The sequence below is a fragment of the Dufourea novaeangliae genome, unplaced genomic scaffold (assembly GCF_001272555.1).
Source record: "Dufourea novaeangliae isolate 0120121106 unplaced genomic scaffold, ASM127255v1 scaffold112, whole genome shotgun sequence".
In the NCBI taxonomy this organism is placed as follows: domain Eukaryota; kingdom Metazoa; phylum Arthropoda; class Insecta; order Hymenoptera; family Halictidae; genus Dufourea; species Dufourea novaeangliae.
In genome coordinates this window covers 936713-962120 of record NW_015373993.1, presented here as the reverse complement: position 1 = coordinate 962120, position 25408 = coordinate 936713, and the positions used below count along the sequence as shown (strand labels likewise).

Below are 25408 nucleotides of genomic sequence, written 5' to 3'. Positions count from 1 at the left end.
ATGCGAGCGAACGAACGAATGAAACTCGGCCAGGTCGATAACCCTCCGGGTGTCAATTGACGATGCACTCCGTCCCCCCCCCCCCCTCGTCGACGCGTCTCTGAAATTCCGTGACAATTACGGCGACGTATTTTAATAATTTTTAACAGACTACGAGCGGCGTTGCGTCGTTCGTGGAACGTTGATGAAACAGACGCTTAATTGCGACGGAACGTTGTCTCATTTTTCGTTACGACACGCGTGAGACCGTTCCAGGAAAATTCGGGCGAAACTGTCATCGTGGAGGAAATCTTTGCCCACGGACAATCGATCGTAAATTTCGGTTCGTTCTCGATTCGGAACCGCTCGTCCGGAAGAGTACACGCGGTGAAATTCTTTGCCGCGAAACGATTCCATCCCTTTCGAATCGACGATCGGACAAAAGATATAGGACTCACCTGAACGTCCACCAGATATTGAAGCACATCGTGTTCAGCCAGAAGAACGCGGCCAGGAAGAAGAAGTGCGCCATGATTGCTGAAACAGAACAAGAAAAATGGGACTTCGTTACAAACTTCTTTTGCCGATGGTTAAGACGCTTACCTGATTTCTATCCCTCCGTCCTCACAGGGAAAAATCACTTTTCCCACGAGCGATAACAAAGCTTCCCTGTTGGGACCAACAGAGGGAGGGGATTGAAAGAAATCGGAGGAACTAGTTGTACCGAAGTTTCCGGCGTGGAAGGGACAGATCGATCGATATATCCAGCTTATACTCGAGGATTGTCAGAGCAAAACTCATTGCATTTCGCTTACTAGACACGATCACCTTAACGATTTAATTTCAGTTTTCTTACTAAAGAATAAAAGAAGCTCAGAAAGTTAAGAAAAAACCTTCCGAATAAGCGTCGCGAATCTCCGTCGAACTCTCTTTTTTTTCAGCAGATTTACCCACCCCAGTTCGGGACACCGACTAGAAACAAAGGAGACATCCGATTCACGATGAATCGTCAAAGATTCATGAACGAGGGAGGGGCGAATGTTCAGGTTGCGGCGTGTCGCGGTTCGGGGGGTTGGGTGGCCAGACAAAGCTCCGGGGAACGACAGCTTTTGTAAAGATCCGTTTGAAAAGATGCTTGCCCGCGACAGGGGGGCCTAGCCGATGAATTTTTCACGGTGTCGTCCGCACTCGTTCTTAGAATTCGTCGGGGAGGGGTGGTCGAGATCCAACCACGGCCCTGGCCATTAATTTCTGAAAACGCAACCGTGCGGCACGCGTGCACCGCGGTTCAGAGACACAGAAAAAGGGGTTGGGGCACAAAAGCGCGTAGCGATCGGGCACGCGTCTCACAAAGAACCCACAAAGTTTCGTTTTAAAAAAGACCTGCCTCGAAAGGGGAAGCTGGGAAGTAAAGGAGTAAAAGATCCAGTCGTGGTCGATTCCTTCGTCGAAGGGGTGAAGGGGGTGAATTTTCTAGCGCGTCGAAAACTATCCCCTCCTGTTCGAAAATCATAGCCGCGAGCCAACACAGACATGAATTGCTAAAAACCCAATCGACGTAGTGTTTACATAATGGCGGCCGTGACAAAAACACGCGTCGTTTCCGGGGGGTGGAGAGCGGTTTGTTTAGTTTGCCCGGACCACAATCGAGGGGGTGGAGTAGTAATAGTTTGCTCGGTGGTGTCCGATAAACCCGAGGGAATATTCACTGTCTAATTATTGGAGTTATTATAATCACATGTTTGATCGCCTCCCCGTGTGTATTTGCAGGAGCCGCTGGCCGAGGTGTTTGTTAACGATCGTTACGATCGAAAAGTATACGAATCTACGAAGACACAGAGACGGACAGAAACGTTAAAAACTTTCTGACTCTTTGTATTTATATTACTTCTTAACTCATTGTATCTTTGTGATATCTTCTAGAACAATTTTTTTTATAACATCAAGAAGCAATAGTCATTTTAAGACTTTAAAACATTTAAACAGACTTTTTCTATTTTTTTTTTTTACACACAATGTGTTCGCTCACGATAAATAACGAACTAGTATTCACAGTAACACCGTTTTTCCGATGCGTGGATGTCATTTAAAGAAGTTTCGTACTGTTGATCGGCAAGAAATCGTTCAGATATTGTCAGTCAATTGATGAAGTAACTTAAAGCCTTAGTACACTAGATTTTACACTGCTTTGACGAAATATACATTAAACACATAAGGTACCGAAGTTTTAAGTTCACGTCCTGAAATAATAAAACCAATCGAGAAATCGGTAGCTTCTTTGTTCGCTACTGTAAATGTGATTAACTGAAATATAACCTTCCGTAAGAACCGAGAGATTACGTTTCATGCTTGAAATCCCTGAACCACAATTCCACCGAATGATTTCATTCATTGCGCGTCAAAAACCTTCGACAACGATGTGTCGGAGCGTCGCGAAGCATTACACTTCGACATTCCCCCCCTGAAGTTTTTCCCACGATTTTTCCACTCAACCGTACGATCTCGCGCGAAACGAGCGTTAATTACACGCGGCACGCCTCTCAGCCTCCCGTTCGTCGTAGCCTCCGCGTATGGGAAAAAATTCGCGATTGTAAACATTTCCCTGGTTCGCGGTCGTGCTCGTAGCCGGCGGTGCATAACGAAGTGAATGCAAATCGCGTGGTCGAGAGAGAGCCTCGATTTTCTCGGTTACAAAAGTTTCTCATGCGTCACCGCTGCGGCGTTCTTGTCGCACTCGTCCGTGACGACGATAATACAGGGTGGCCCGGAAATTGTAATACAACCGGGCAGGGGATGATTCTACGTTAAAAAAGAAGAAAATATTTTGGTATAACATTTTCTCATCCGAAGCTCCGTTTTCGAGAAAATCGACTTTAAATTTAATACGATTTGTTTGTCGTGTATTAGTAGTAAAAAAGAATAAAAAATGAGTATTAAGAAGAAATACTTTGTATTGTTTTATCCACACAATCATCGATGTTTGTAAATACTGTCCCGGACAGAGACCAAAATATTTTCTTCCTTTTTAACATAGAATCACCTATCCGGTTTTATTACGATTTCCGGCCGACCCTGTATATCCGCGTGGGTGATTGTGTGTGGATTGGTTCGTAATCAGAAGCGCCGTTAACGCGCGTTGAACGGGACTTTTTTTTTCCCCGTCCTCCAGTTACACGAAACATCTTCTTCCAGGCGACTCGCTGGTCGAGTGTCGTCGACGATTTTTTAGCCCGCGCGCCGGCGACGGCCTTTGCCGCTATAGATCATTGACGCTGAAGTGTCGTCTGGTCTGCACCGGTACCAAGAACCATACGGTGTCGTTGGTTTCTATGAATTTTACTACCAGGAAAACCTTAACTTCCCTCGGCTGAATTTCGTTTCGATCGTCAGAGAATCGGCTGTAGCAAAGGAAATCTACGCGGAAGCGTTCGGTAATAGATCGAACGGACACGAGAATATTGTTTGGAGAGGGGAACGTAAACGGTGAATCGATCTCCAATAATAAACTCTCGGTTGATCGGATCAAACTATTATTACCCGGTGCTCGTTCGCGGTGAACGCTGGACAAAAAGAATATTATGGCTTTCGATCAGTATTTGTTTGCACGTCCATCGACGAGGGGCTAAAACTCCATTCATCCACAAACTCGAGCCAATATATCTTCCCCGAAATTTTCAAATGCCTGTGACACGAATAGAAACGTTTGGTCGATAGGAATATTGCGTAAAATGAAAAGCATCGAATGGAATTTCGACCCACGCTTCGAATCGCGTCGCACCTGCGACACCTGCGACAATCGGTCGTGTCCTTGGGGCGTTCGAGGTTGATTAACAAACCAACGAGTGACGTCTGTCGGCGGATTACCGGGGGGATTACGCAGGGAAACCCACCCCCCCTCTCCAGCCCGCGGTCTCGTTTCGAAACACGACGCGATTTTCCATTGGCTCGAGGTTGCTGCTACGGGCTGGATTAACGGCTGTTACGCGGGAAAGACTCGGGCGATAATTCTTCGTCGAAAGGGCGCCGGATAGGGCCGGGTGTTGCCGGCAGCGTTTATCGCGCATCCCGTCCCGTCGCCCGGAAATAATTAAATTTCCAAAACTAATTACGCCTCGTTGCAATTATAACTCCGGCGACATTCATCCGTGATCTCCCTTCCAGGTCCATTCGAAACTATGGGGGTGGTCCCTGGAAAATCGTTTGCACCCTTCTTTACCATCGTGCACACGACTCTGGGTAAACAGCGTGTCGTTTCGATCGCGAGGCGCGGTCTGTTTTCCATTTTCCAACGACCAGAACAAGGACGGAACAGAGGGGTTGCTTTTGTCGGGAATTAGGTGCAAAGGGGTCGTCGACGAGAAGGGCTCGGGATCTGACACGGAAAGGAGAGCTCGAGAATCGAAAGTTTCGGCGATATCGCGGCCTCTTTGACATGGTAATGGCGTTTCCACCACCACCAGATTTTCCTTTCTTCGGGGAAAGCTTTGCTGGTTCCCCTCAGTCGGATTGTAACGGTCTGTCGAAGCACAATCGGGACACGATTCGATTCTCAGCGTATGTACAACGGCGAGCAAACTCGGCTTTCAATAGGGGAAAAAGTAGCGTAAGAGAAAGACCTACCACTTGGTAAATTTATTTCGAGTACCGAAACAAATGTTAAATCGAATGTTAATTTGGTATAAATTTCAGTAACTCCCAAAACTAAATAGTAGCAGTCCCTTCGTCAACTTCAATTTTTCCCCTAGCGGAAAAGAAACGCCTCTTACCACTTGGTAAATTTATTTCGAGTATTGAAATTAATGTTAAATCGAATGTTACTTTGGCAGAAATTTCAATAATTCTCGATACCAAATTTTTAGTTGTTTTTCATTGTCACGGCAGCTAATTTACGTTCCGCTCGTTGGAATCAACCCCCTTACCAGCTGGCCACGAGGTGGAGGGGAAGAACACAGAGGAAAATAACGAGTGGAATAGAGGAGTGGAAAACGGTCGAGGGTTAATTTAAGTCGCGCGCGCAAGAGAAAGTGAGATAGACTCGAAGGAAACGGGTGTGTTACCCTAACCCTACCACGAGGGCGAGTGTCAAGGGTTGAAACGTCAGCCAGTTAAGAGGCCCGATTTGCATTGGGGTCGCGGGAGAATTGGATTGCGTTGCCTTGACCCGCAGCCCGTTTATCCTTTTCTTCGTTCGCGCGTTCACCTAATTGCCCCGGGGGACCAATGCAGCCGCACTCTCATCCACCCGTCTAAATATCATCGATCCCCCTCCATGTATTTTAAACCCTTGTCCTACGATTTTCTTGACGTCTGCAATCTCCAGGATTGCATTGTTGTCGATAGTTTCCCAGAAACGACAGAAATTCTGTGCTTATCGCAACTGTATTTTTACTGTAAAAGTTAAATATTAATGCCAGCAACTCAAAGAAAACAGAGGAATATTCTTCTTTGTCGAATCGATTTTGAAATCGTCAACACGAGTCTGACTCGATGTTACAGGCCAAGGGGTTAATGTTCGAACGAGAATGCACATTCTCATCCTCGAGACATCGAGGGTGCGGTATCCACGCGACACTGTTAGGGCGAGGCGATATTATTAAATCGTGAAACGATGAAATTCGAAACTGATCCTGATATATAAATATTCAAGATCGAGCACGGTCCAAGAACAGGCAGCGAGATATTCATCTTCCAGTCGGTCTAGCGGGCGAAAGTTACCAACGGGAAGTTACTGTCTTTGATTCAGCGGAAGAAATTGATTAGAATCCAACCTCCCCCGAACACAGGCAGCCGTAGGCTCGTGGTAACTTCCCTCGATTAATGCCGCGGCATTTACATTCGTGATCAAGTTAAATACTTCGAAGCGTACCGCGACGAGTCGTGATTAAATCATACCGGATTTATTACACCGTACCGATTTAGACGGGGGATTAGAGTTGTGATTCAACGAGCTCGTCGTCGCGTTCTCTGCGCGCGGTCCGGCGAACCCGAAAGGGTTGCGCCGCCGCGATGAATTATGAAAGTTAGCGGCAGACCGTCCGGGGACGGTCGATCGGTCAGTGGAAATATTAATCCAGGGGAAAGAACGTCACACCCGCTCGAGAAGGGATGGGGACTGTGATTCGTCGACATTGCAGACGAACTTGATTCCCCGAGCATCCCCGGAAGCGCTAATCTGCCGTAAAAAGCGAAACGCTCGGACAACGGGCGGTGCAGCTGCAGCTTCGTTCGCTGAGTGGTAACGATGGAGGACATAGGAATGTTTGTCGGAGCTCAACAGTGGCTGTTGCTTCTCATTAGGTGTGAAAAATGAAATTTTTTACTGGGACTCGAGCTTTCAATGCTGACACACACTCTTCTCGAATATCATCTGGCTTGTTCTACACGATTATTGTCCAGGCGTTATCTCCACCACTGGGCAGAGCCGAGGAACCAGTCAAGCGTATACTTCGTTTCCCCTCCTCTTTTGTTGCAGAGGCTCGGGCAAAAAACGACTTTACGAGGGTCTGAAGCATTTCTCCCTATAAGATTATTGTCCAGACGCGAACCTGAGTTCGGGACGATAATCGAGAGGAGTCTGTATGAATATCATGTGTGATGAATATCATCGTAGCATCCGCGTGAACAGAATATTCTCGCAATATTTTTAGGATTGTCGATATTCGCTCCGATACAATATTTATAGCGGTTAGGAGATTGACGCATTCAGTCAGCGTCGAAGCGTACGTAGACCAGCGTTGGACACAATTTTATTGGAATAATATAAAGCGAAAAGCTGCATTATTAAAGGCAATACTCTGAGCATTAAAAAGTTAATGAGATTAAATAAAAGGTTTCCCAAATGATTAATTGTGGATTCACTATTTCGTGTTTTCCAACAATGATTGCATTTAATAGCAATGTAACATAGTTTCTTAAATCTCCTTACAATGTTAAAGAATCGTGTAATAATTCATCTATTTGTAAATTTCAGTTTATATCCCTCGTTATATTTGACATTAAAGTTTTTATTAATCACTTTATATCGGTTATTTATTACCTTCAAATTTTCTTGTGGTGCTTTTTCGTTGACATAGTATAAGTATTGCCTGATTCCTTATTTTTTATCTTAGGTGTGCCGCGAAAATGTTCAAACATCACTAGTTAAATTATTTCCAAAAGGAATCCTAGAGCACAATAAGCGTACATATCAAAATTAAAACCTCTTTAAATTGATTATACAACTATATCATTCCAGTTATACAATAGGTTCAAGTGTACCGTGAGATAAAAACGGTTCAAAAACTGGATAATGAATTTGTTCATCTCTGACGTAGACACAGTGTCGACGTAACATGTTAATACCGGTGGTTAACGCGTCCGTTGACACGCCGCTAATGCGTTCTCATTAGAACCGTGGTTATTCTCGACATTCGGTGTCGGTCGTTGATGCAAAACGATTGTGCTTCCCTCCTAAACGCAATGTTTACGTCCGTATGATATAATCCTCGGGCGATCTTTCCACGATCGTCGATGAAATTTCATCGTATCGCCTCGATCCGCCAGAAAAGGATCTCGATGGCGAGGAGAAAGAAGGGGGTGAGTCTGTGTTCGCTGCGGAGCAAAAATACTCGCGAATCGCCGCGAGAATTACAAGCGTAAGCAAATGGATAAATTCGCACAGGATTAATAAAAGTCGCCCGCTTTTCCCGCGGAATTACGATCGGCGCTCTTTACGAGTTATCGAGGCAAGGGGTAGGAGGCGAGAGTGGGTCGCGCGTCCAGCGTTATTTCGAGAACCGTGGCGGCTCTCTGGCTCCGCCGATTCGTACTTTACATCTATAATTCCGACCGGAATTAATTGGCGGAACCGTTGGTGGTGGTAGCAGTGCACGCTGAAAATCATTTCGCGACGCACCGGCAGATGATACGCCCGCCCGTGTAAACGATTAACGTGAATAAATAAACGCCTGAAAGGGGCGACGTGGCACAGTAGGAAGAGGGGGATACAGAGCGTGGCGGGGGGTGAATTTATGGAACGAAAACCGTGGAAATTAATGAATTTAGAGGGACACGGGATCGGTGCAGACGTTCGGGCGCTGAAAAGAATCTACGAACCAGATGGGGATAGGGTAGACGGTGGCTTCGTTATTCACGGGAACTCGACTACTCTGGGCTATAATATCAACCCTTTGGGTACGGATTTAATTGAAAAAAATGTTGCAAATGGAACAGATTTAATTTTTTGGTGCTTCGAGTAGCATGTAAAAGCAGTAGATTTTATGTAAACACTCAGTTATTCCTAAAAAATCGGTGGTACTGAAATGATTTTAGTTAATTTAAATTGCAAAACAAATGTTGAAAAGAACAAGAATGTACACGTGTGTTTGCTAAATCCAGTTTGATAATCGTCTCGACGAGTCCGACTCGACGTCGCAAGGCAACGTGTTAATAATTATCGTCGACTCACGGCACCAGAGGACTCACCAATTCGAAGCGACGGGTTTTCATTTCGACGAACGTATAACTAGACAGCGGCCGACCGTTTGCAAACGGTCGACCAGAGTCGCGTAGCGTCGACAAACAACAACAACGCGCGCGGATGGCGCCTCCCGCCTCCCGTCTCTCTGTAAACCAATTTAATCAAGCCCGCGATAAAACTGATGCGACGAATATTAGATTCCGAAATGGATTGCTAGTATAAATCCCGCGTGAAATACGAACGCGTCTGCGCCACGCGGAGACCTATAAACTGCAAAATAAAAAACACAGAGATAGAGATAGAGAGAGAGAGAGAAGGGATTCGCAACAATGATCGCGCGATCGACGCTACACGTTGGTTATTTACAGCGACACGAGATGGCCCGGAAAAACAGACAGAAAAAAAAAGAAAATAGAGAATAGTTCGACACGATGCGCGTGCTCGGTCCATTGACGAAATCGTGCGATCTAAATTCGAGCGGTAGACGAAGACCCACCACTCTCTCGGAGCAGGTTCGCCAGTTGGAGATCGAGGCTTGCAACTGTAATGAGAAACGGTAAAGTGAATCAGCGTAACGTCGAGTGTATAAATACACGCGGACTGTCCCTTCGCGACGTTTCCGTGGAACAGGGACCGCCCAATGCGAATTCGCCCGCGAATATAACATACTCACAATCGTCGCCGTCGGGTGGGCCATTTCGCCGAGCATAATTTATCTGTTTTTACGCGGGTCCGGTGAACAATGCCAACAGTGTACTCGGCGTAATCGATACATTGTCCTCTAATGGGGAGGCGGAGGGCGTCGTTATAAATCATCTCTTACGATGCACGTATTCCCTCTACATCCGAAAGGAACAATCGTGGGAGTGGAGAAACTTCTTCACCCGGTTTACCTCGAAGCCCCGACGATTCTCTCAGGCTACGGACGAAAACAGTTCCCGTTTCAAGTCCGCGCGGAATCTGGTTGGCTGTCGCACAACAGGTGACCGAACGTAAATCATCCGACAGCGGGATCCTTGTTGCCAGAAGAAACATGTGCACACGGTAATATTTCGCAACGTTGCTGCTCGCGGAACTCTGGCGCGCATATACAGTCTCTGTCCACCAAAAGTAGGGGAAAGGTGTCTAAAACGATCCCTTTAAAGCGTAATTTATATAAAAATATACAAATGCTCATTATTAAGTTAGTCTATCTATCTTCTCGTTGGCTTAAATGAAATTTAGCTACCTGATCAATTATATTTTTTATTCACATTCTTGTGAAGGCATTCTTAAGGATCATTTTGTAATGTATGTGTATAAAATGAACCCCGAATTGTGGTTAAATCCGCGCAAGAAGCAGCTGTCGCATTAAACCGTTTATGACAAAAGTTACACAACATAAAAAAAGACCTTATCTTACATAAATTGCAGTAATTGTACAATTTTTCTTCTGGACAACACACAGAGCACTGCTATTCACATGGCACTTCGAGCAACGACTAGTGACGTGCGTGGAGAACTATTGTAGAACGACATTACGATATAGAACCACTAATAACCATATGGCAGACAGGAATTATTTTACCCCGAGGGATCGTTTTAGACACCTTTCCACTAGGTGCAAAGGAAGCTACGAAACTAAACCTCACCGCGAAAGATATCACCGTGTGTTGTTGGGAGAATCAGCAGAATTCGTCAATAGACCCGGTTGGTAGAAAATCCACGGTTGAAATTTCGCGTGTAATCCCAAACGCAGACCACGCGGAATCCCAGCTAATAAATTTCGACTTTCCCATTGTTTCGTGCCGTGGTCCTAACCCCGGCATGGAAACGGAGTTTCTCCGGTGGATGTGGGGGCGTTAGGAAAATCCTTCTTGAATCCCTCTTTAGCATTCCCCATCGCGCGTCCCCGAGTCTCGATTGCTTCCGATTAGCCCCCGAAAATCGCGGGCAACTTTTCCCGTCCCCTTTCGAACGAGCTGCTCGTTGGTTTCAGCAGCAGTCCCTCTAATCGAGACGCGCGCTTGGGCCCTCGAGAGGAGCAATCAGCGACCAGGCTCGAATGAAATTCTGTTATATTTAGACGTAACGAGTGCAGGCCAATCGTCGAACGAGAGAAGAGCAATGGGGGATGGTGGACGACGAGGTAGAACGAGGGGCCTGGATACAAATCGACCGAACGATAGAGAGACTGTGCGTGGTGTGCCACTCGAGATCTCTCCTCCACTTATGGTTGTGCTCGGCGAAGAGGATGCCTCGCGACGCCAGCGCCTCTGCAACAACCCATCGCCACACAGTCTCGAGTGTTGCTGAAATTGCTGCCGGATGACGTCGTTGCGAGTTCCTGGAGGAGCTCGTCAGTCACCTTCCCTCCCCCTCCTAGGATCGTACCCCTTAACCTCCCTCCACCTGACGTAAACGTCCACGTGACGAATTACCTGGAGAATAAGCTTCCTTCTTCCATCCTGAACGATGGTGGGAGATGTTGGAGAACGGGCCTGTCCTCTCCACCCCTTAACCCGTCTAATTAATTTCCCGCTTCGTCGAGAACTTCGACGCCTCCCCCTTTTTTCTCTCCAACCCCAGGAGCTACAACACCCGGCTTCTTCTTTTTTGCCGCCGGATAATTAACGAACGAAGCCGGACCCAGCCCGCGGATCCCTGTTGTTGCCAAAGAGAAACAACAACGTCGCCTCTCTCGTGGGACGTCAATTAGCGAGGTTCTTCGCTCGGTTTTCCCTTTTTTTTTTCCCACACACAGACACATTACGCCTACCCCTGGAACGGAATTTATACGAAGGGCTCGTGTCTCCAGGATTGCTCCGACGACGCGCGCGTCGCGTTGAATAATGTACGAGTCGCGTGGTTTTTCGTAAATGTACACCGAGCAACACTGGGTTCTAAGAAACAGCGAGAAAACACGTGGGTACATAACGCGTGTATATCGGGTGTTCCACGCTGGTGGAAACATTGTTTCCGGTTCGATCTTCCTCCGAAGGCGATCTCTCTTCTCGCCGGTGAATGGGCGAACGGCGAACAAAGGAGCCTCGACGGGACGCCCGAGCGTGTGTTCTTCTTCGGTCCAGGAGTCGTCAAAGGCGGTGTGTGTGTGCGAGCGTTTCGGAATCCGTGGCGATAACCGCCGCCGTAAATCGTCGAGAATTCCCGAATTCCTCGGAGCCAGACTCCCTCTGCGTGTTCGCGAAATAAAAGGTGCGACGACCCTGAGGACGTACCGCGTCGTAAATTAAGATACGACCATCATCGGCCGCGGGCCACCACGGTGAAACGAAAATAAACGAAGCGTTTCTTCAGGTTTATCGAAGTCGGGAGAGGAGGATGGATTTTTTTCGCGTAGCATCGCAACAAGTGAATGAGAATCGCGCGTAAAATCGTGTCTCAGGGAGAAATTTCGTGGGGGTGGAATCGAGTAGAGGATCGCGACCGCAATGGAACACGTTCGAATAGTTTGAAAAAACGGAGAGACAAAAAGGCTGTCGGGGAGGAAAAATATGTATCGCGGAGCACGCACGATTGCACAATGGCTTACGGGGGCCTGGAAGATTGTCGTTCTGGCAACGGGCCAAGAACCGAACCAGGGCCAAAGTTCGAATTTTCGTTGCCACGGTATAATAACCTGCCTTAAGAATTCTGCAACGCTCTACTGGGGTCTTGAGAGATACTAGCGGCTTTAGGACTGTCGGTCGGTCTATGCGCGTTTACGAACCCGTACGCGATGGATCCACGTGATTTCCTTCTTTTCTGTGTGCGTGTAAATGCGGCGAATGCTGGTCGATCGGAGCGAGTCGAGAGGGTACTCGAGGGTTAAGCCGCTTTCCAATGTTCCTCGACGGGTACACCAGCGGAGGGCTATTAAATCCGCGGAATCCCGAAAAATTCTCTATCCCCGCGCCTCTGTTGACTGGTTAAAATCACGGAACGAGACGAGGGAGTGTCCTGCAAACGGTGTCTGCGTGGTTATCGTTATAAAAAGGCTAGATATTCAAAATCCAATTCTCATGTGCCAAATATCGATTAACCCCTTGCCCTACGATTTTCTTTACGACTGCAGACTCCAAGATCACATTGTTGTCGATAGTTTCCCAGAAACGAAAAGAATTCTGTACTTGTCACAACTGTATTTTTACTGTAAAAGTTCAATAATAATGCCAGCGACGTGGCATTTCACTTCGACTAAAAGAAAACCAAACAATATTCTTTATTGCTGAATCGATTTTGAAATCGGCAAGGGGTTAATATCATTATCATTTAAAATTCGACCCTAACAGTTACAAAATCTCTTAACTGTTTATTCATTGCTGCGTTCACTTGAAGTACCCAACGCTATCACGTGCATACCGTGGTACGAACATACCGAATCGGCCAATGGAACACTCCAAGTCCTAACCTTGTCCGTTTTTTTTTTAATCACTCTGGACAGTGTTAAATTCTTGGAAACTTGGACCGTACTCAAGATTCAATTCCATCCGTCTCAACCCCTACGATTCTCACTGTCCCCCATTGGTCACCGACAACGATCCGTTCCCACCCGGACGAATCTCAGAGACGCTCGAGAGATCGTCGTTGAAAAGGGTTGCACACACGTCAGCGAAGTCCTAAGCAAACAGCAGCGTCACTTTTCAGTGGAGATTGGCGCAGCGACGATCGTCTAATAACCGCGACCGGTCAGGGTCCAGGAGCCACGACACGACCACCATCCCCTAAAACGTCCACGTCGTTCCGGAACGACGCTTCGGTCCCATGCTTGTGTGTGTCTGTGTTATGTCGGTGCGAATTCGAGTCGCGTTTGGCCGACGGACACGCTTCGAATGCAAACCGAATCCAACGTGCAATCTCTCTCACTCTCAACGGTCTCGGGCTGCCAGGTGGAATAGCGACGAGGGACGAGGTCGATGGGGTTGGTGGTGATCGGGGGTGGGTGGAGAGCTGGACACTCCCGATGGAGCTTTTCGTCGAGGACCATGTATATATTCGTCCGCGGAAACGTCCCGTCGGGGCCTCTCTCCCGGGAACTCGCGCGATTACGCAATTTCCGCTTTGGTTTGATTCAATTTCGGGAATCGTTCGATTTCCTAACAGATGTCCCCCGCGTTTACGGTCACCCGCTGCACAACCAGAACATTTTTTTTTTTATCGTAACTAGAGAAACGTCCTGTGGAAGAAGCATATCCACGCATCGTTGGTGAAAGAAACGTCTAGGCCAGATTGTTGGAGAAACGAACGATCGATCACGCGTGAAAATCGTTAGAAAGTTAGTTATCGTTGATTCGTTGGTCGTTCGAATAATCGAATGTGATTATCGGCCAGGGAAATCGTCACGTCCTCGTCGGCATACGAATAAAATAATCACGAGGGAATCAGATGTTTGTAATTACGCGTGGCTGCCTCCGTGAAGAAAGCATCGTCGGAAGAAGCTAGTTTTCCAATAGAAACTACACTTTCTACCATTCAATTTTTATTCAACGAGCCAAGTGGCACGGATTCTCGGGGCCTATTCAAGTATCGTGTCGATTATTGTTCGCCTTTCTTCCGTAGTCGAGCCGACAAAGATTATTTTCGCGTGCTAATTAATGATTTTCATTAGCGGACCGTCAGCCACGGTGTACGCAAATTGACGCGCGTTCGGGATCGGAAGTCGCAGTCGGAGCGAGGCTAATGACAGGAATCATCGATGCTCGGCCGGTGTATCGATTATCTGTCGGGTCGAACGTGCCTGTGTGTGTGTGTAAGCTGTATGCACGCATCTCGACGTGCATTTACGCGTGCCAAAGGATACATGTGCACGACATACGGATGCGCCATGACACACGCGCGACGCCCTAAACCTACGTTCCGAAGCGCGAGCCAATTCGCCTGGACGGCGGCAACCCGTTCTCGCATCACGTTTTGAGGAACGTGAGGGAATTCGGGGTTGTCCTGAATTACGCGCTACAATCGATGCTTCCCTTTCTTTGAACCCCTTTGCGTCTTCTCTTGGCTGTCGAAGCCTGACGCAAGATCTAACGAGGACCGAAATGTTCTCCAAGCACTGACACAGGGATGCAAGAAATTCATTATTTTTTCGCGAATGGAGAATTAAGTTGCTCAGTCAGAAATTTTCGAAAAATCGATTTTTCATTTTCTACATTTTCTGTAAATATATTTCGAGAATATTCTGTGCAAGTTTCAAGGTAATCCAATTAAAAATAACAGAGTTACAGGCGTTAGAAAATGAACATTTTATATAAGTTGACTTGAAACTTTAAACGCGTTTTTCTCGAAACTACATTTTTCAAATCGGTGATCAATATTATCAAAAACTTGTCCTTGAACGAAGGATTTTTTTTTCGTTCCATACTCTTTGGTATCGTTCTACTTTGGTACCGTGTCGGATACAGAGGACGGAGTTTACATTTCACGCGTTAAAAATTCGATAAAATTTATCAGTCTATTTTCTACGACATAAAAACTTGTCGAAATTATAAATAATGCAATATATTTATAGTTTCTTCCAAAAATTGTGTTCCAATTACAAACCTGTTACGTAGCACTTATCACATTTTTTTATTCGACCCACATACATTACCGAACAACTCTCGCCATGGTTCGGTAATCAGTAACCTTTCCGTTACAAATTGTATTTTTACCATGGAATCGTAACAATTCATTTGTAATGTACAGGTTATTTCGAATCGTGCAAAGATACGAAAAAATTCGCGAAGCACGACTGGTCGAAGAAAGTGATCGGAAACACGGTCGCGCCGTGTGTATTATTCAGCGGAAAATTAATTAAAGCGTTGGCCGTTTCGCGTATCGAATTTCGTTAATATCGATGCGACTGAAAAATGCACGCGTCGGGGAATGTCGATGGACGCGTTGACCTTAGTACACGACCAGACACAGAACAACCGGCTGTGCCTGATGGACACAGGACCGGCTGAAACCGCGGCTAATTGGCCGGTATAATTAACAAGACCGACACGTTGAATAGGAGCGTTGATCCCCTCCACTGATTTGTTTTATTCCGCGGAAACACGAGCGACAGCCTCGGCGACAACGTGGCCCCCCCCCCCCCACGCCGGGCATTTCATCGAATATCGTTTGATCGTCAAAATATCCGCAGACAGATCGACCAAAATCCATCTCAGACACGGTTGCACGGAATCTGAAAAACATCCAGCTGTATTCGTGCAACTGACGTCTGCGGTGCTTCTGTAGAATTTCAATACGATTCAATTCCACTGTTCGTACCAGCGAGTTCAATGTTCTTGGACAATAATCGAAAATTGACCGTAAAATCTCTGGGTACGATTAAACGAATTCGAACAGACATTACATGGAATTATTTAAATGAAATTAACCCTTTTAATACTATTAGCGACTGCACTCGTTCGTCACGAACTAACTACCGTGCGCATTAACCGGTTTTGAAACAGGTGAAACGGATATAACATCGAATTTTATTGCTTTTACGTTTCCAACGAACGTTTCTTTTCTTATGTAAAGACTATTTAAAATTTATAATCGAAACGTACGATAGTATTGCCAAGTTTCCTATCGCTCCGAAATGTATACGTTTCTCGATACAATACGACCGTATCGAAAGGGTTAAGGTAGGATCAATTTCATCATTTTACGCGGGAGCACGCGATACAAAGCGTGGACAAAAAAAACCGTACACGGAAAGTGCTTTGTAAAGATGCGACTGGAAGTGTGCGTGCGCCACAGAGCACAAAAATTTCATGAATGGGGTAGTTGGCCCGCGAATTTTTTTCCTTTCGCGGAAACGCGCCGAAAAAACGATCCTCCAGCCTTCCCGCCCCCCGCGGTACTACCGAAAACTCGACTGTATTTTTATACCAGAGGGGCTGATCGATTTCGCATTCCCGCTTTTTGTGCAGTCGCTTTGGTATGCGACGCAGAGCCGGCGTTTGGTTTTGCGCGGTTTGCTGCCGCACACACAGGGCCCCTACGAACTTGGTATGGCGAACGTCACAGAGTACATAGGCTTCGTGTACATACAAAGAATCTCTCTCTCTCTCTCTCGAAGCGTACTTTTTCCTCGAGATCGCGCACACAGGGTGATCCACGAACGACAGTTCTCTTGCTGCTGACCTAATACATCCCCTGCGTGCAAAAAACACGACGATTCTCTTTGTAATATTAACCGAAACAACAAACTGCCTTCTCGATTCTTGAACACAAAATTGATTCATTTTTAACAGAGACTTATGGCTAAAGGCCCGTTTACACGTTCGAATAAATTGCGCAAAATATGCATGCAAATTTTTTAGTTATTTTTTTATATTGTTAATCGTCCATACTCAAGATGCGAGAACAGCCCTCAACGCTAGGGGCTGAAAACATATTTTTGGAAATATCTCGGAAACTAGAGGGTATAGCAAAAATTTGTTTTTTAACTCGTGCGTTTCCGAATGGGAAAGTTAATCATGTGAACGATTTAATTGATTTTCATGTAGATTGTTTTTACGTAAACTATGGACCAAATCCATCATAAATTGTCTTGGACCATTGTTCACGTCGTTCTAAGAAACGCAGCAGTTTTATTTCGACACCCTGTACACAACCGATCGAACGATGCGTTTCTTCGGCATTGTTCCGTTTTGGCAACGGTTGAAAAGCCGCTTCCGACGCACACGCACAATATACGCCACGGTGTCTCTATTGAAACCGCCGTTGGCACGAGGCTCTCCTCCACGTATTTACACAATCCGCCAGGAAAGGTCGAAAACGTGTTTTTGCGGCGCATTCTTCCCTCTCCGTATCTCGACGGAACGTCGTATTATCGACACGGAAATCGTCATCGGTGTTATCGAATACGATCGGCGATACCTCGTGAACAGGAAAACTCTTTCCGAGACGAGAAGATCGATCGGATCCGATCCAAGCATCCCTTCTATAAACGGACTCGATTAATCCGCCGCGAAATTGCGTGGCGACGATTATCCAAGCCGGGGCCGGGAAACGCCGCGAGGAAATTTTAATTTTCTTCTCCTCATCGCGCGGAAATTAATTTACCAGCAGGGAATTGAGCCATTCTCTTGAACTCCGCGTTAAAAGCGGCTCCGCAAAGAGAGTCCAGAGGGGCGAGAAAGAGTATCCCACGGAACGGTAGAAAATCAGCGGTCGTAATACGGAGAAAAAGAGACGAGACTCTCGAGAGCACAATCCCTCTTCTCTGTTCGCCCGTCTAAGACCGAGAGCGCGCGGATCGCAAAGCACTTCTCGGGGCTTTACCGCGAAAACCAATCCCCCCCCCCTCGGCCCGTTTCGTTTTAACGGGTCGAGTTTTAAAACTCTTTTAGGAGAGCGAGAGTACCTACCTCCGAAAGACAAGAAATCCGACCGGGGCGCCTCTTTGTCGCAGATTTTCACCCCCACCACCCCTGGTCACGGCTGTTTTCTCGCGGTAACATTCAACCTCAGAGAAACGAATCTATCTGGCTCCTTCTTCTCTTCCTCTTGCACCCTTTTCGTTCGAAATTAATCGAAATTATTGCAGGACTGTTATTCGAAATATTTTTCGACGGCTTTGGGGGACACGGCTCCGGACGGATCATCGGGTTATTAGTCGCGTCGCGAAATTACAGCCGGACCCGAATTGCCTGGTATAGTACGGTCGCGTATTTAATTATGACAACGATCGAAATTAGCGTCGAGCAGCGCAGAGTTTGGGGAGGGGAGGCGGCACGATCATTAGTTACGGAACGATCATCGTTAATCATTACGCCGTTTAGTGTGTAAACTCGGTGTCGTCCAATGTGTGGGTCTACGGTGGACTCGATATTAATATATCCCTCCTCCCATCCTCGATATTAAAGTGTCGCCGTTAACTTTCCGTGGGCAATGTGGGTCGTTGACGATCCAAGCGAATTCCTACTATTCCGGGACTTTCCTCCGAATTTTTACCAAAGTTTTAAATGATCAACTTAACGAACTATTGTATAATAAAGTAGAGACTTTTATGGATATCCCGAAATTTTCGCGGATTTTTTGAAAGCCTTAAATAGTAACTAAAAAAAGCCAAAGACGAAAGGTTTCCGTAATAATCATCCACAAAAAACATTCGACGTGTCGCGATGGTGAACGATAACCGCAAACAGGTACCTACCCACCCCAATTCCCGTGCAGATCGGGAAAACGATCATAGCCCGCGAGCTACAAATAGGTGGCCAGCAGATCTTTATCGGGGCCGATCGGTCGCTGTGGAGGTAGATTGAATTTCGAGCGGATTGCAGAGCGCGCGACGGGGTTATTCCGGGGGCGCACGTATAGCCTCCCAATTATTCGAGCAAACATGCGGGTATGCATACCTGCTGCTGCCCTGAACCCCAGGTGAGTAATCAAGGTGAGAGCCCCGCGTACGATGTACACAGAATGGGGATCGTGGTCGAATTCGTGAGAGCGTGGATCCAACTGGACTCCGTGGAATTGCCACGTTTCTCGATCTGCGCCCTCCGGCCTATTATTCCACGGAATGATAATCCGTTACGAAAAATACTGATTCCTGGCCCCTCTCCGCGGCTCGGCCCTGGATCTTCATTACGCGTAATCCCCGTGTAATTTACGGATATGCACGATGTGTGTTATATCGTGGCGCGGGGCCGTTTCAATTTTCTTCGTGGTTCCCTGAAAGACTCTATTTTCCTCTCCACGGTATCCTACTTTTCGATAGTGATTACAGGGGGGGTCGTGGAGGATTCGGATTCGCCGGTTGGGTGTATCTATTTTTCAATGAAATCCCGAACGAGGGAAGAGGCGCGGGAAGAATAACGAGATCCATCGGTCTCTGTATAGACCCACGAAAGGTGGATAATACGTCGAAGCCTGAGATCTATGAAATTTAATAAAGTAGAATTAGGGTTACTGTAAGTTCGAGTAACTTTGTCCCCAAGTTAGAAAATTATGATTTTCGGTTCAAGTAAAGATCAAAGTTATCCCAACTTATGATATATTTTTCAACAAAGAAAACAGATTTATACCTTACGGAGAATTTCAGTTTCGGAATTAGAGTTTGAGATTTCTCGATCATCTGTTCACTCTTCACTTGCTATATTAATTAATTATTGGACGCTGAAGAGGTAGGGTTTAGTGAAACTGGTATGTCCCATCCCACACGGACAGGATACACCTGTGCGCCCAAAAGAAAATAGTGGAGCAAAGAGAGAGAGAGAGAGAGAGAGAGAGAGAGAGAGAGAGAGAGAGAGAGTGATGTCTCGCACGTGGAAGAAGCGAAATGATTTTATTTCAGATTCGCAGAGGGTTGCGGGAAAGGTTCGACGGGAGGGCAAGCGAGTGCGCGCGGGGTGAGCATCCAATCGGAAGACGAGCGTATGGAAGGGGGTAAATAAACCTCCCCTGTAGGCGCGAGAGGGGTTTCCCTCGCGCGGAGAGTGTTACGGCCGATGAAAATTGCATTTCATCTCGATACACACGAGAAGTCGCCATTATCGAATGGCGAGGATTTAATAAAAAATTCGAGTCAGGCCGACGGCGGCGGGGCCGTGGATCCCGAGGAGGATGGAGAACCGGAGGAGAAAGCAGGGGTGGCGGGCAGAAGGTAAAGGGGTGAAGAGAACTGCCGTTTCGAGAGGAAACCACGGGAGGGAGGGAGGACAGAGGCTTCCTTCGCGAGTGGAATATCGAATAAACTCCTCTTCGGGGCTCTAGCGCGGAATCCTCGCGCGACGATAAACGCACCCTTCGAATATCCCGAAATACCGGGGGTGGCGAGTGGAGGGGGATAGTGTTGGAAAGGACCGTGGAGAGACTGCTTTCGCGCGCGATTTTCGGGGCTCACGGAAGTGTGCAGGATCGAGTGGTCGTGCCCAGGGAAATTTGAGTAGATCTCGAATCGTTTCTGGGTGAAGGGTGTTTCGCTGAATTTGCGACCGTTTACGCCGAACATTCTCGGGATATTTCTTTTTCATCCGAATCGAATCGGCGTGTATATATCCAGGTACTGTATAACCTCTCCAAATCTCGAACAACTCTCTCTTGGTCTATTGACCCTTGTGCTTTCCACGTGCAAAGAGAACAGCAGGAGGAATCCCAGTTTCTAAATAAACACGAGAATTAAGTATCATTAGGCGCGACGATCCTTCGAGAGGGAGGGATAGAGAGTGCCCCAGACATATCGCTCGACGATTCCAATTATCCGTCGGGAGCCACTCGAAACTTCACGTCAAGTCCTCGTAAATTTGCCTACGAGATTGTATACCGATTAGTTGGTCGTGGACCGAGAAGCGAACGTAATTGCGGCCCCCACGGGCAAGAGGCGGAGAGGAAAATTAACGTGGCAGCTGGACGAGTGCCGAACGTGTTCGACAGCTGCCAAATCAGTGCGGGTCTCTCGTTTCTCTTCCTCTCTCTCTCTCTTGTTCGGTCTTGCACGCCGTCGCCGGCGGCCCTTTTTGTTCCGGTCGAAAGTCTGGGGACCATCTGTTTCACGAAGGTGTTCGACATGTGTGTACCCACCGTAGGATACACTGTTTCGCGGCGAGTATATACTCGCCTCTGACACCCCAAACGATTTACCTTCCGAAACGTGAATTCTGTCGTGCCTCGAATCAGCGCGCAACAAAACGAACCAGAGAACCGATCCCTCTCCAAGAACTTTCCCACCTTAATGCAGAATCTCGACTGAAACTCGACCGAAAATTGTTCTCGCTGTTTTCGGAATTACAGATTCGCGGCGTCAGCTAGCCCGAGGATCGAGTTTTCCTTCCGCAGTCTCGAGTACAACAACCGAGGTCTTAAACTCGTCTTAAACTTCAGCTGGAAAATACAAAAGGCGACCAGCGCTAAAGCCCACGACCGACGATGGCCTCCGTTGGAAGGGACAGGGGAGAGAGGAGAACGCGGAAGAGAAGAAAGAGACCAGGTGTAGAAGAGCCGGAGAAGCGAGAAAAGGAGGGAAATTTTTCCGAGAGGCGACGAATTGTGCTGGTTCATTGGGACGTGCAGGAGCGTTGCAGAGGCATTCCGTCTCTCTTTCTCTCTGGCTCGCGAAAACGTCGCGGTGGTGGCTCGTTGAGCTTGTTAAAAGAACGGAAAGAAAAACAAAGGCGACGAAAGCGACGCGGCCGACCACCAACACCGCCGTGGATCCTCTTTAAACGAGGAGACACTTGAACTTCCGCCTCCTGCCGGTCGCCTCGGTTCGCGCCGTAATCACTTTAATGCGACTGCTTATTATTTTAATGCGCTCCAGGCGACGCGAGCCAACCGGCATCTTCGAAACATTTCGTCCCGGCTACAATTTATTTTTTTTTCCGCTATCGAGAATGAACGTGTCGGTCTCCAAGAATAACGAACGAAATCCTGATTTATTTTGGATTGCTCGGGTAGTTCGTAGCGTTTTTAAAGGGCAAACTTACAATCTATATTTTCCTATTTATATCGTCATCTCGTTTACTAATTTCTTTTGCAATATCTTTCCACTTTTCAATGAATTCCATTCTACAACGACTTCCTTTTCATTCAATACAAAGGTAACAAAGACACTGTAACTCTATATTCAACGATATATTCCAACGGAAGATCACCCCACAGCCTTTCAGTAAAAAACCTAGAATATCGAATAATAAAATGTCTTTCAAAATTAACAGCCTTCTCCACGCCCAACACCGTTACATCCTAGCCGATAAGCGCGTTTAAAACCGTTCAGACTTGCGAAGGGTTAATTTTCATTCACCGACCAACCGGTCTGAATACCGATAGACGTACATAAACACTGAACAGAGTCGCGTAAAAAAGTCTAGGTCCATAAGACGCAAGAAACGCGATAGGATGCAATTAATCCCAAGCCTGTCGACGATAATCCGCCTTCGAACGCGTTTCGCAACCTCCAATGACGTATTCAATTTCCGCTCGGCACTCACTCTTCCGCCGGGCATTTTTCAGATCGGATACTCCCGATCGACAATGTCTAGCCAATTAGAAACCAGGCGTCTGGACACCTTTCGTAGATACCTTCGGGGTCGAGCGAAGGGGAGGTAAACGGAGACACCCCTCGAATCGCCGCGACGATATTAATTTTCACGAACGACAACGCCGATGAATGCCAATGAACCTCCGCTCGCAAAAACGCGGTTCGACGTTTCTGATTCACTCTGGTCGCTTTTCGACGACACTTGCATGCCGAGTGGACTTCTCTTCGGTTAAAATGCTTCCCACCGCGTGATTTCAATAATAGCCGGACCGATTCGCCGATGAAATTTCTAATCCATTCTCACGAGTAATGCAGCAAACAATTATTTAATCTCCGTAATTGCTTTTTAAACGACAGGATGACGATGTTTCACTGTGTATTATTCGAAAGAAATTCGGCCCAATTCCGGTTGGATGATGGTGTGATTATAGACGGTGACGTTATACGATTTCGAGTACGATAATTGTAACACACTTAAACTTGAACAAATGCAATAAATGTGATGTATGGATATTGTGTACACTAATTACGTTGAATCTGAGTGATAGATGTGCACTCTCTGACTGCTGAATGCGTTCACTTTGACTGCTGAACGTGTTCCCCGATGTTTCTAAGCGTGGTCACTCGTCGGTACGGACCAGCTTGTGACTGGTCGTACGTATTTGCGTACTGTTTATGTATAGCAGTATTATAGGTATTTACAAGAAATGGGTGGGGGGGGGGACTTGGCGTGCGTATTGTTTCCCGGGATTCCTGAAAATCAGCGTTGGGTGGTAATACATAACTGTCTTAAGGACAATGGATACATTTCCACGGATAGGTGTCCAGGTATCCCCGTTTATGACAGTTTGTCAACCGTATCGACGGTTCAAAATGCGACACGATCGTTAACGACCGTTGCCTACCTGCGTTAGGTCTCAACACATGCCTTCACCTACAAGCCATACTCTTCCACGAACAAACAACTAATAATTAATCACACTTGATCTAACGACGGTGATCGATTGGTCTAACGACGACGAGCAGCATTCTCTATAGACGTTTCTCCAAAGAATTTCACGTTTTCCGTTACACGAACCTCACCTCCCAGCCTCCAACGATTCCGGTAACAGAAACCGTATCGAAAGCGTTGTATCGTTACCGGTAACAGGACAGACCAGCCATCCAGCTGTCCACCGGTATCTGAAACAGCCTGTCCAGAAGACTGCATTCCGTCAGACGGAACGCGACAGGGAGAGAGACCTGATTCGCGCGATTGGATCGCAGTTCCCGACGTAACGGTTCCTCGTCAACGGGGGCGCGCGCGCGTATATTTCATCGCGCCGCAAAAGTATCGACGTGCGACGATCTACAAAGGCACTCGATGTCTCTCGATACCCGATACCCATTGCACCAGATTAATCCAACAAACCGCGGGGTTAGTGGACTAGAACGGTGGCCGAGGCGGCGGTCTCGTACGCCCTCAGCAGCCGATGTCAAAGCACCGGGATATGCACAGTCCGGCCGTTTGACTTTTTTGCCGGCTTTAATCCTCGGCGCTCCGACCGCGGTAACGATCCCCGGCTTTTTATTCATGCGCCTATATAAAAAGGTATCCCTCCGCCAGCGTTAAATCGCGTCAAAGGATCGCTGTTCGGTCAGAGAGAGAGAGAGAGAAAGAGGGCGCGTATTATCGATTCCGCAGCTTTTTAATCCCGTCGAAACCCCGTTGGTCCGTTTGGAATCCGATGTTCGCGCTCCAATTTCAGCTTTAATGACTGATAAACTGGCACGTACGAGCACCGAGCGACCGAGTCATCGATGTGCAACGGTGACGTAATCGGCTTGTGTGTTGACCGAGCTATCGTCGGTTCTCTCTGATTTATTGAACGTAGGGGATCGTGTCACGGACCTTGTTAGCAGGGACGGGGAGCCTCCTATGCGACCTGTCCGTGGCCTATCGTTCCACGAAAAAGCGAAACAGATTACTGTTCGAACGAATCGCGAAAGAGATTTCGAATAATCCACCCCGGATGCACGCAGCGGTTGTATGCGCAGTTATCGAGGGAAAATGAAAAATCTTCGAGATCAGAAGCTCCGTCTAATTCACCGGCCTGGGAATCATCCTTCAGACTCTCGGTATGTACTCTGAACGCGAGAGTTTCACGAACGAACCGGATAGAGACTCTATGGGTCCGCAAACAGCCGAGAACTCCTTGCCTCGAAGTATCCTCATTCGACTACTCCTCCTCCTCCTCCTCCCGATTCTACGGCGGCCCGGTTTTCATCGCAGCTGGTCCACTTTTCGCGAGAACAACGGGGCCATAAATTCCCCTCGCGAAGATACTTTCGTGGAATCGATTCCCAATAAAGAACAGAAGACAGTACGAGCGATCTCGTCGAGGAATTCGTCGATCAAACGAGTCGTTCGTAGCGGTCCACCAGGTCCACGAAAAGTTTCGCGAGCACTTCCGGGCTGAACAATAACGCGGCTGTGTGCACGACGGTCCGGTTTCCGGCGGAAGTGGACTCCGTGAGTAAACACGGAACGGTCCTTTCGAGTGGGAGAGAAGGAACAGCACACGGTCCCCTGTTTTCGCGAGCCGCCAACCGTTCCGAGCGGCGTTTCATTTTACTCGGGGACCGTGCGGTCCGTTGCTTACTTATGCTTCATGCTCTACTTGTGGAGAACCGGAGTTCCCTCTTGGCTGCGTACTCGCGCGGCTTTGTTGCGGCGCGTGTTCCAGTTCGCGGCTATTAGTCCGCCCGGGCAAGGAGCACGCGGGGTTAACGCGATAGTCGTACGTTGACTAACTGACCGACGAACCGAAGGAAGATTTACCTGAATGTTCGCAGGCTTCCGGTGGCTTTTGCGAGATCGGGTGAACCGTACTCGTTCCGACTGATTCGTGCTATCTTTTCGTTTTTTTAATTGCTGTTACGACTTTACATGACTTTTTTAAAAAATTTAATCTTCGTCTCGTGGTTTCAGAAATGTTTTCAGGTTTGTGAAATGTGCAAGGAAATTTTTACCGATCTGCGTGTTTCTTCTTTCT

General features: G+C 47.3%; 1 protein-coding gene across 1 annotated transcript in view; it reads right to left on the bottom strand.

Moving 5' to 3' along the window:
- LOC107187836 (probable G-protein coupled receptor Mth-like 1) overlaps positions 1–25408 on the bottom strand; it is a 141709-nt gene that overhangs the window by 89249 nt on the left and 27052 nt on the right. Inside the window, exon 4 of the mRNA XM_015576014.1 lies at positions 438–516. Coding sequence (XP_015431500.1) covers positions 438–516 — 79 coding nt within the window. The remainder of the gene's footprint in view (positions 1–437; positions 517–25408) is intronic.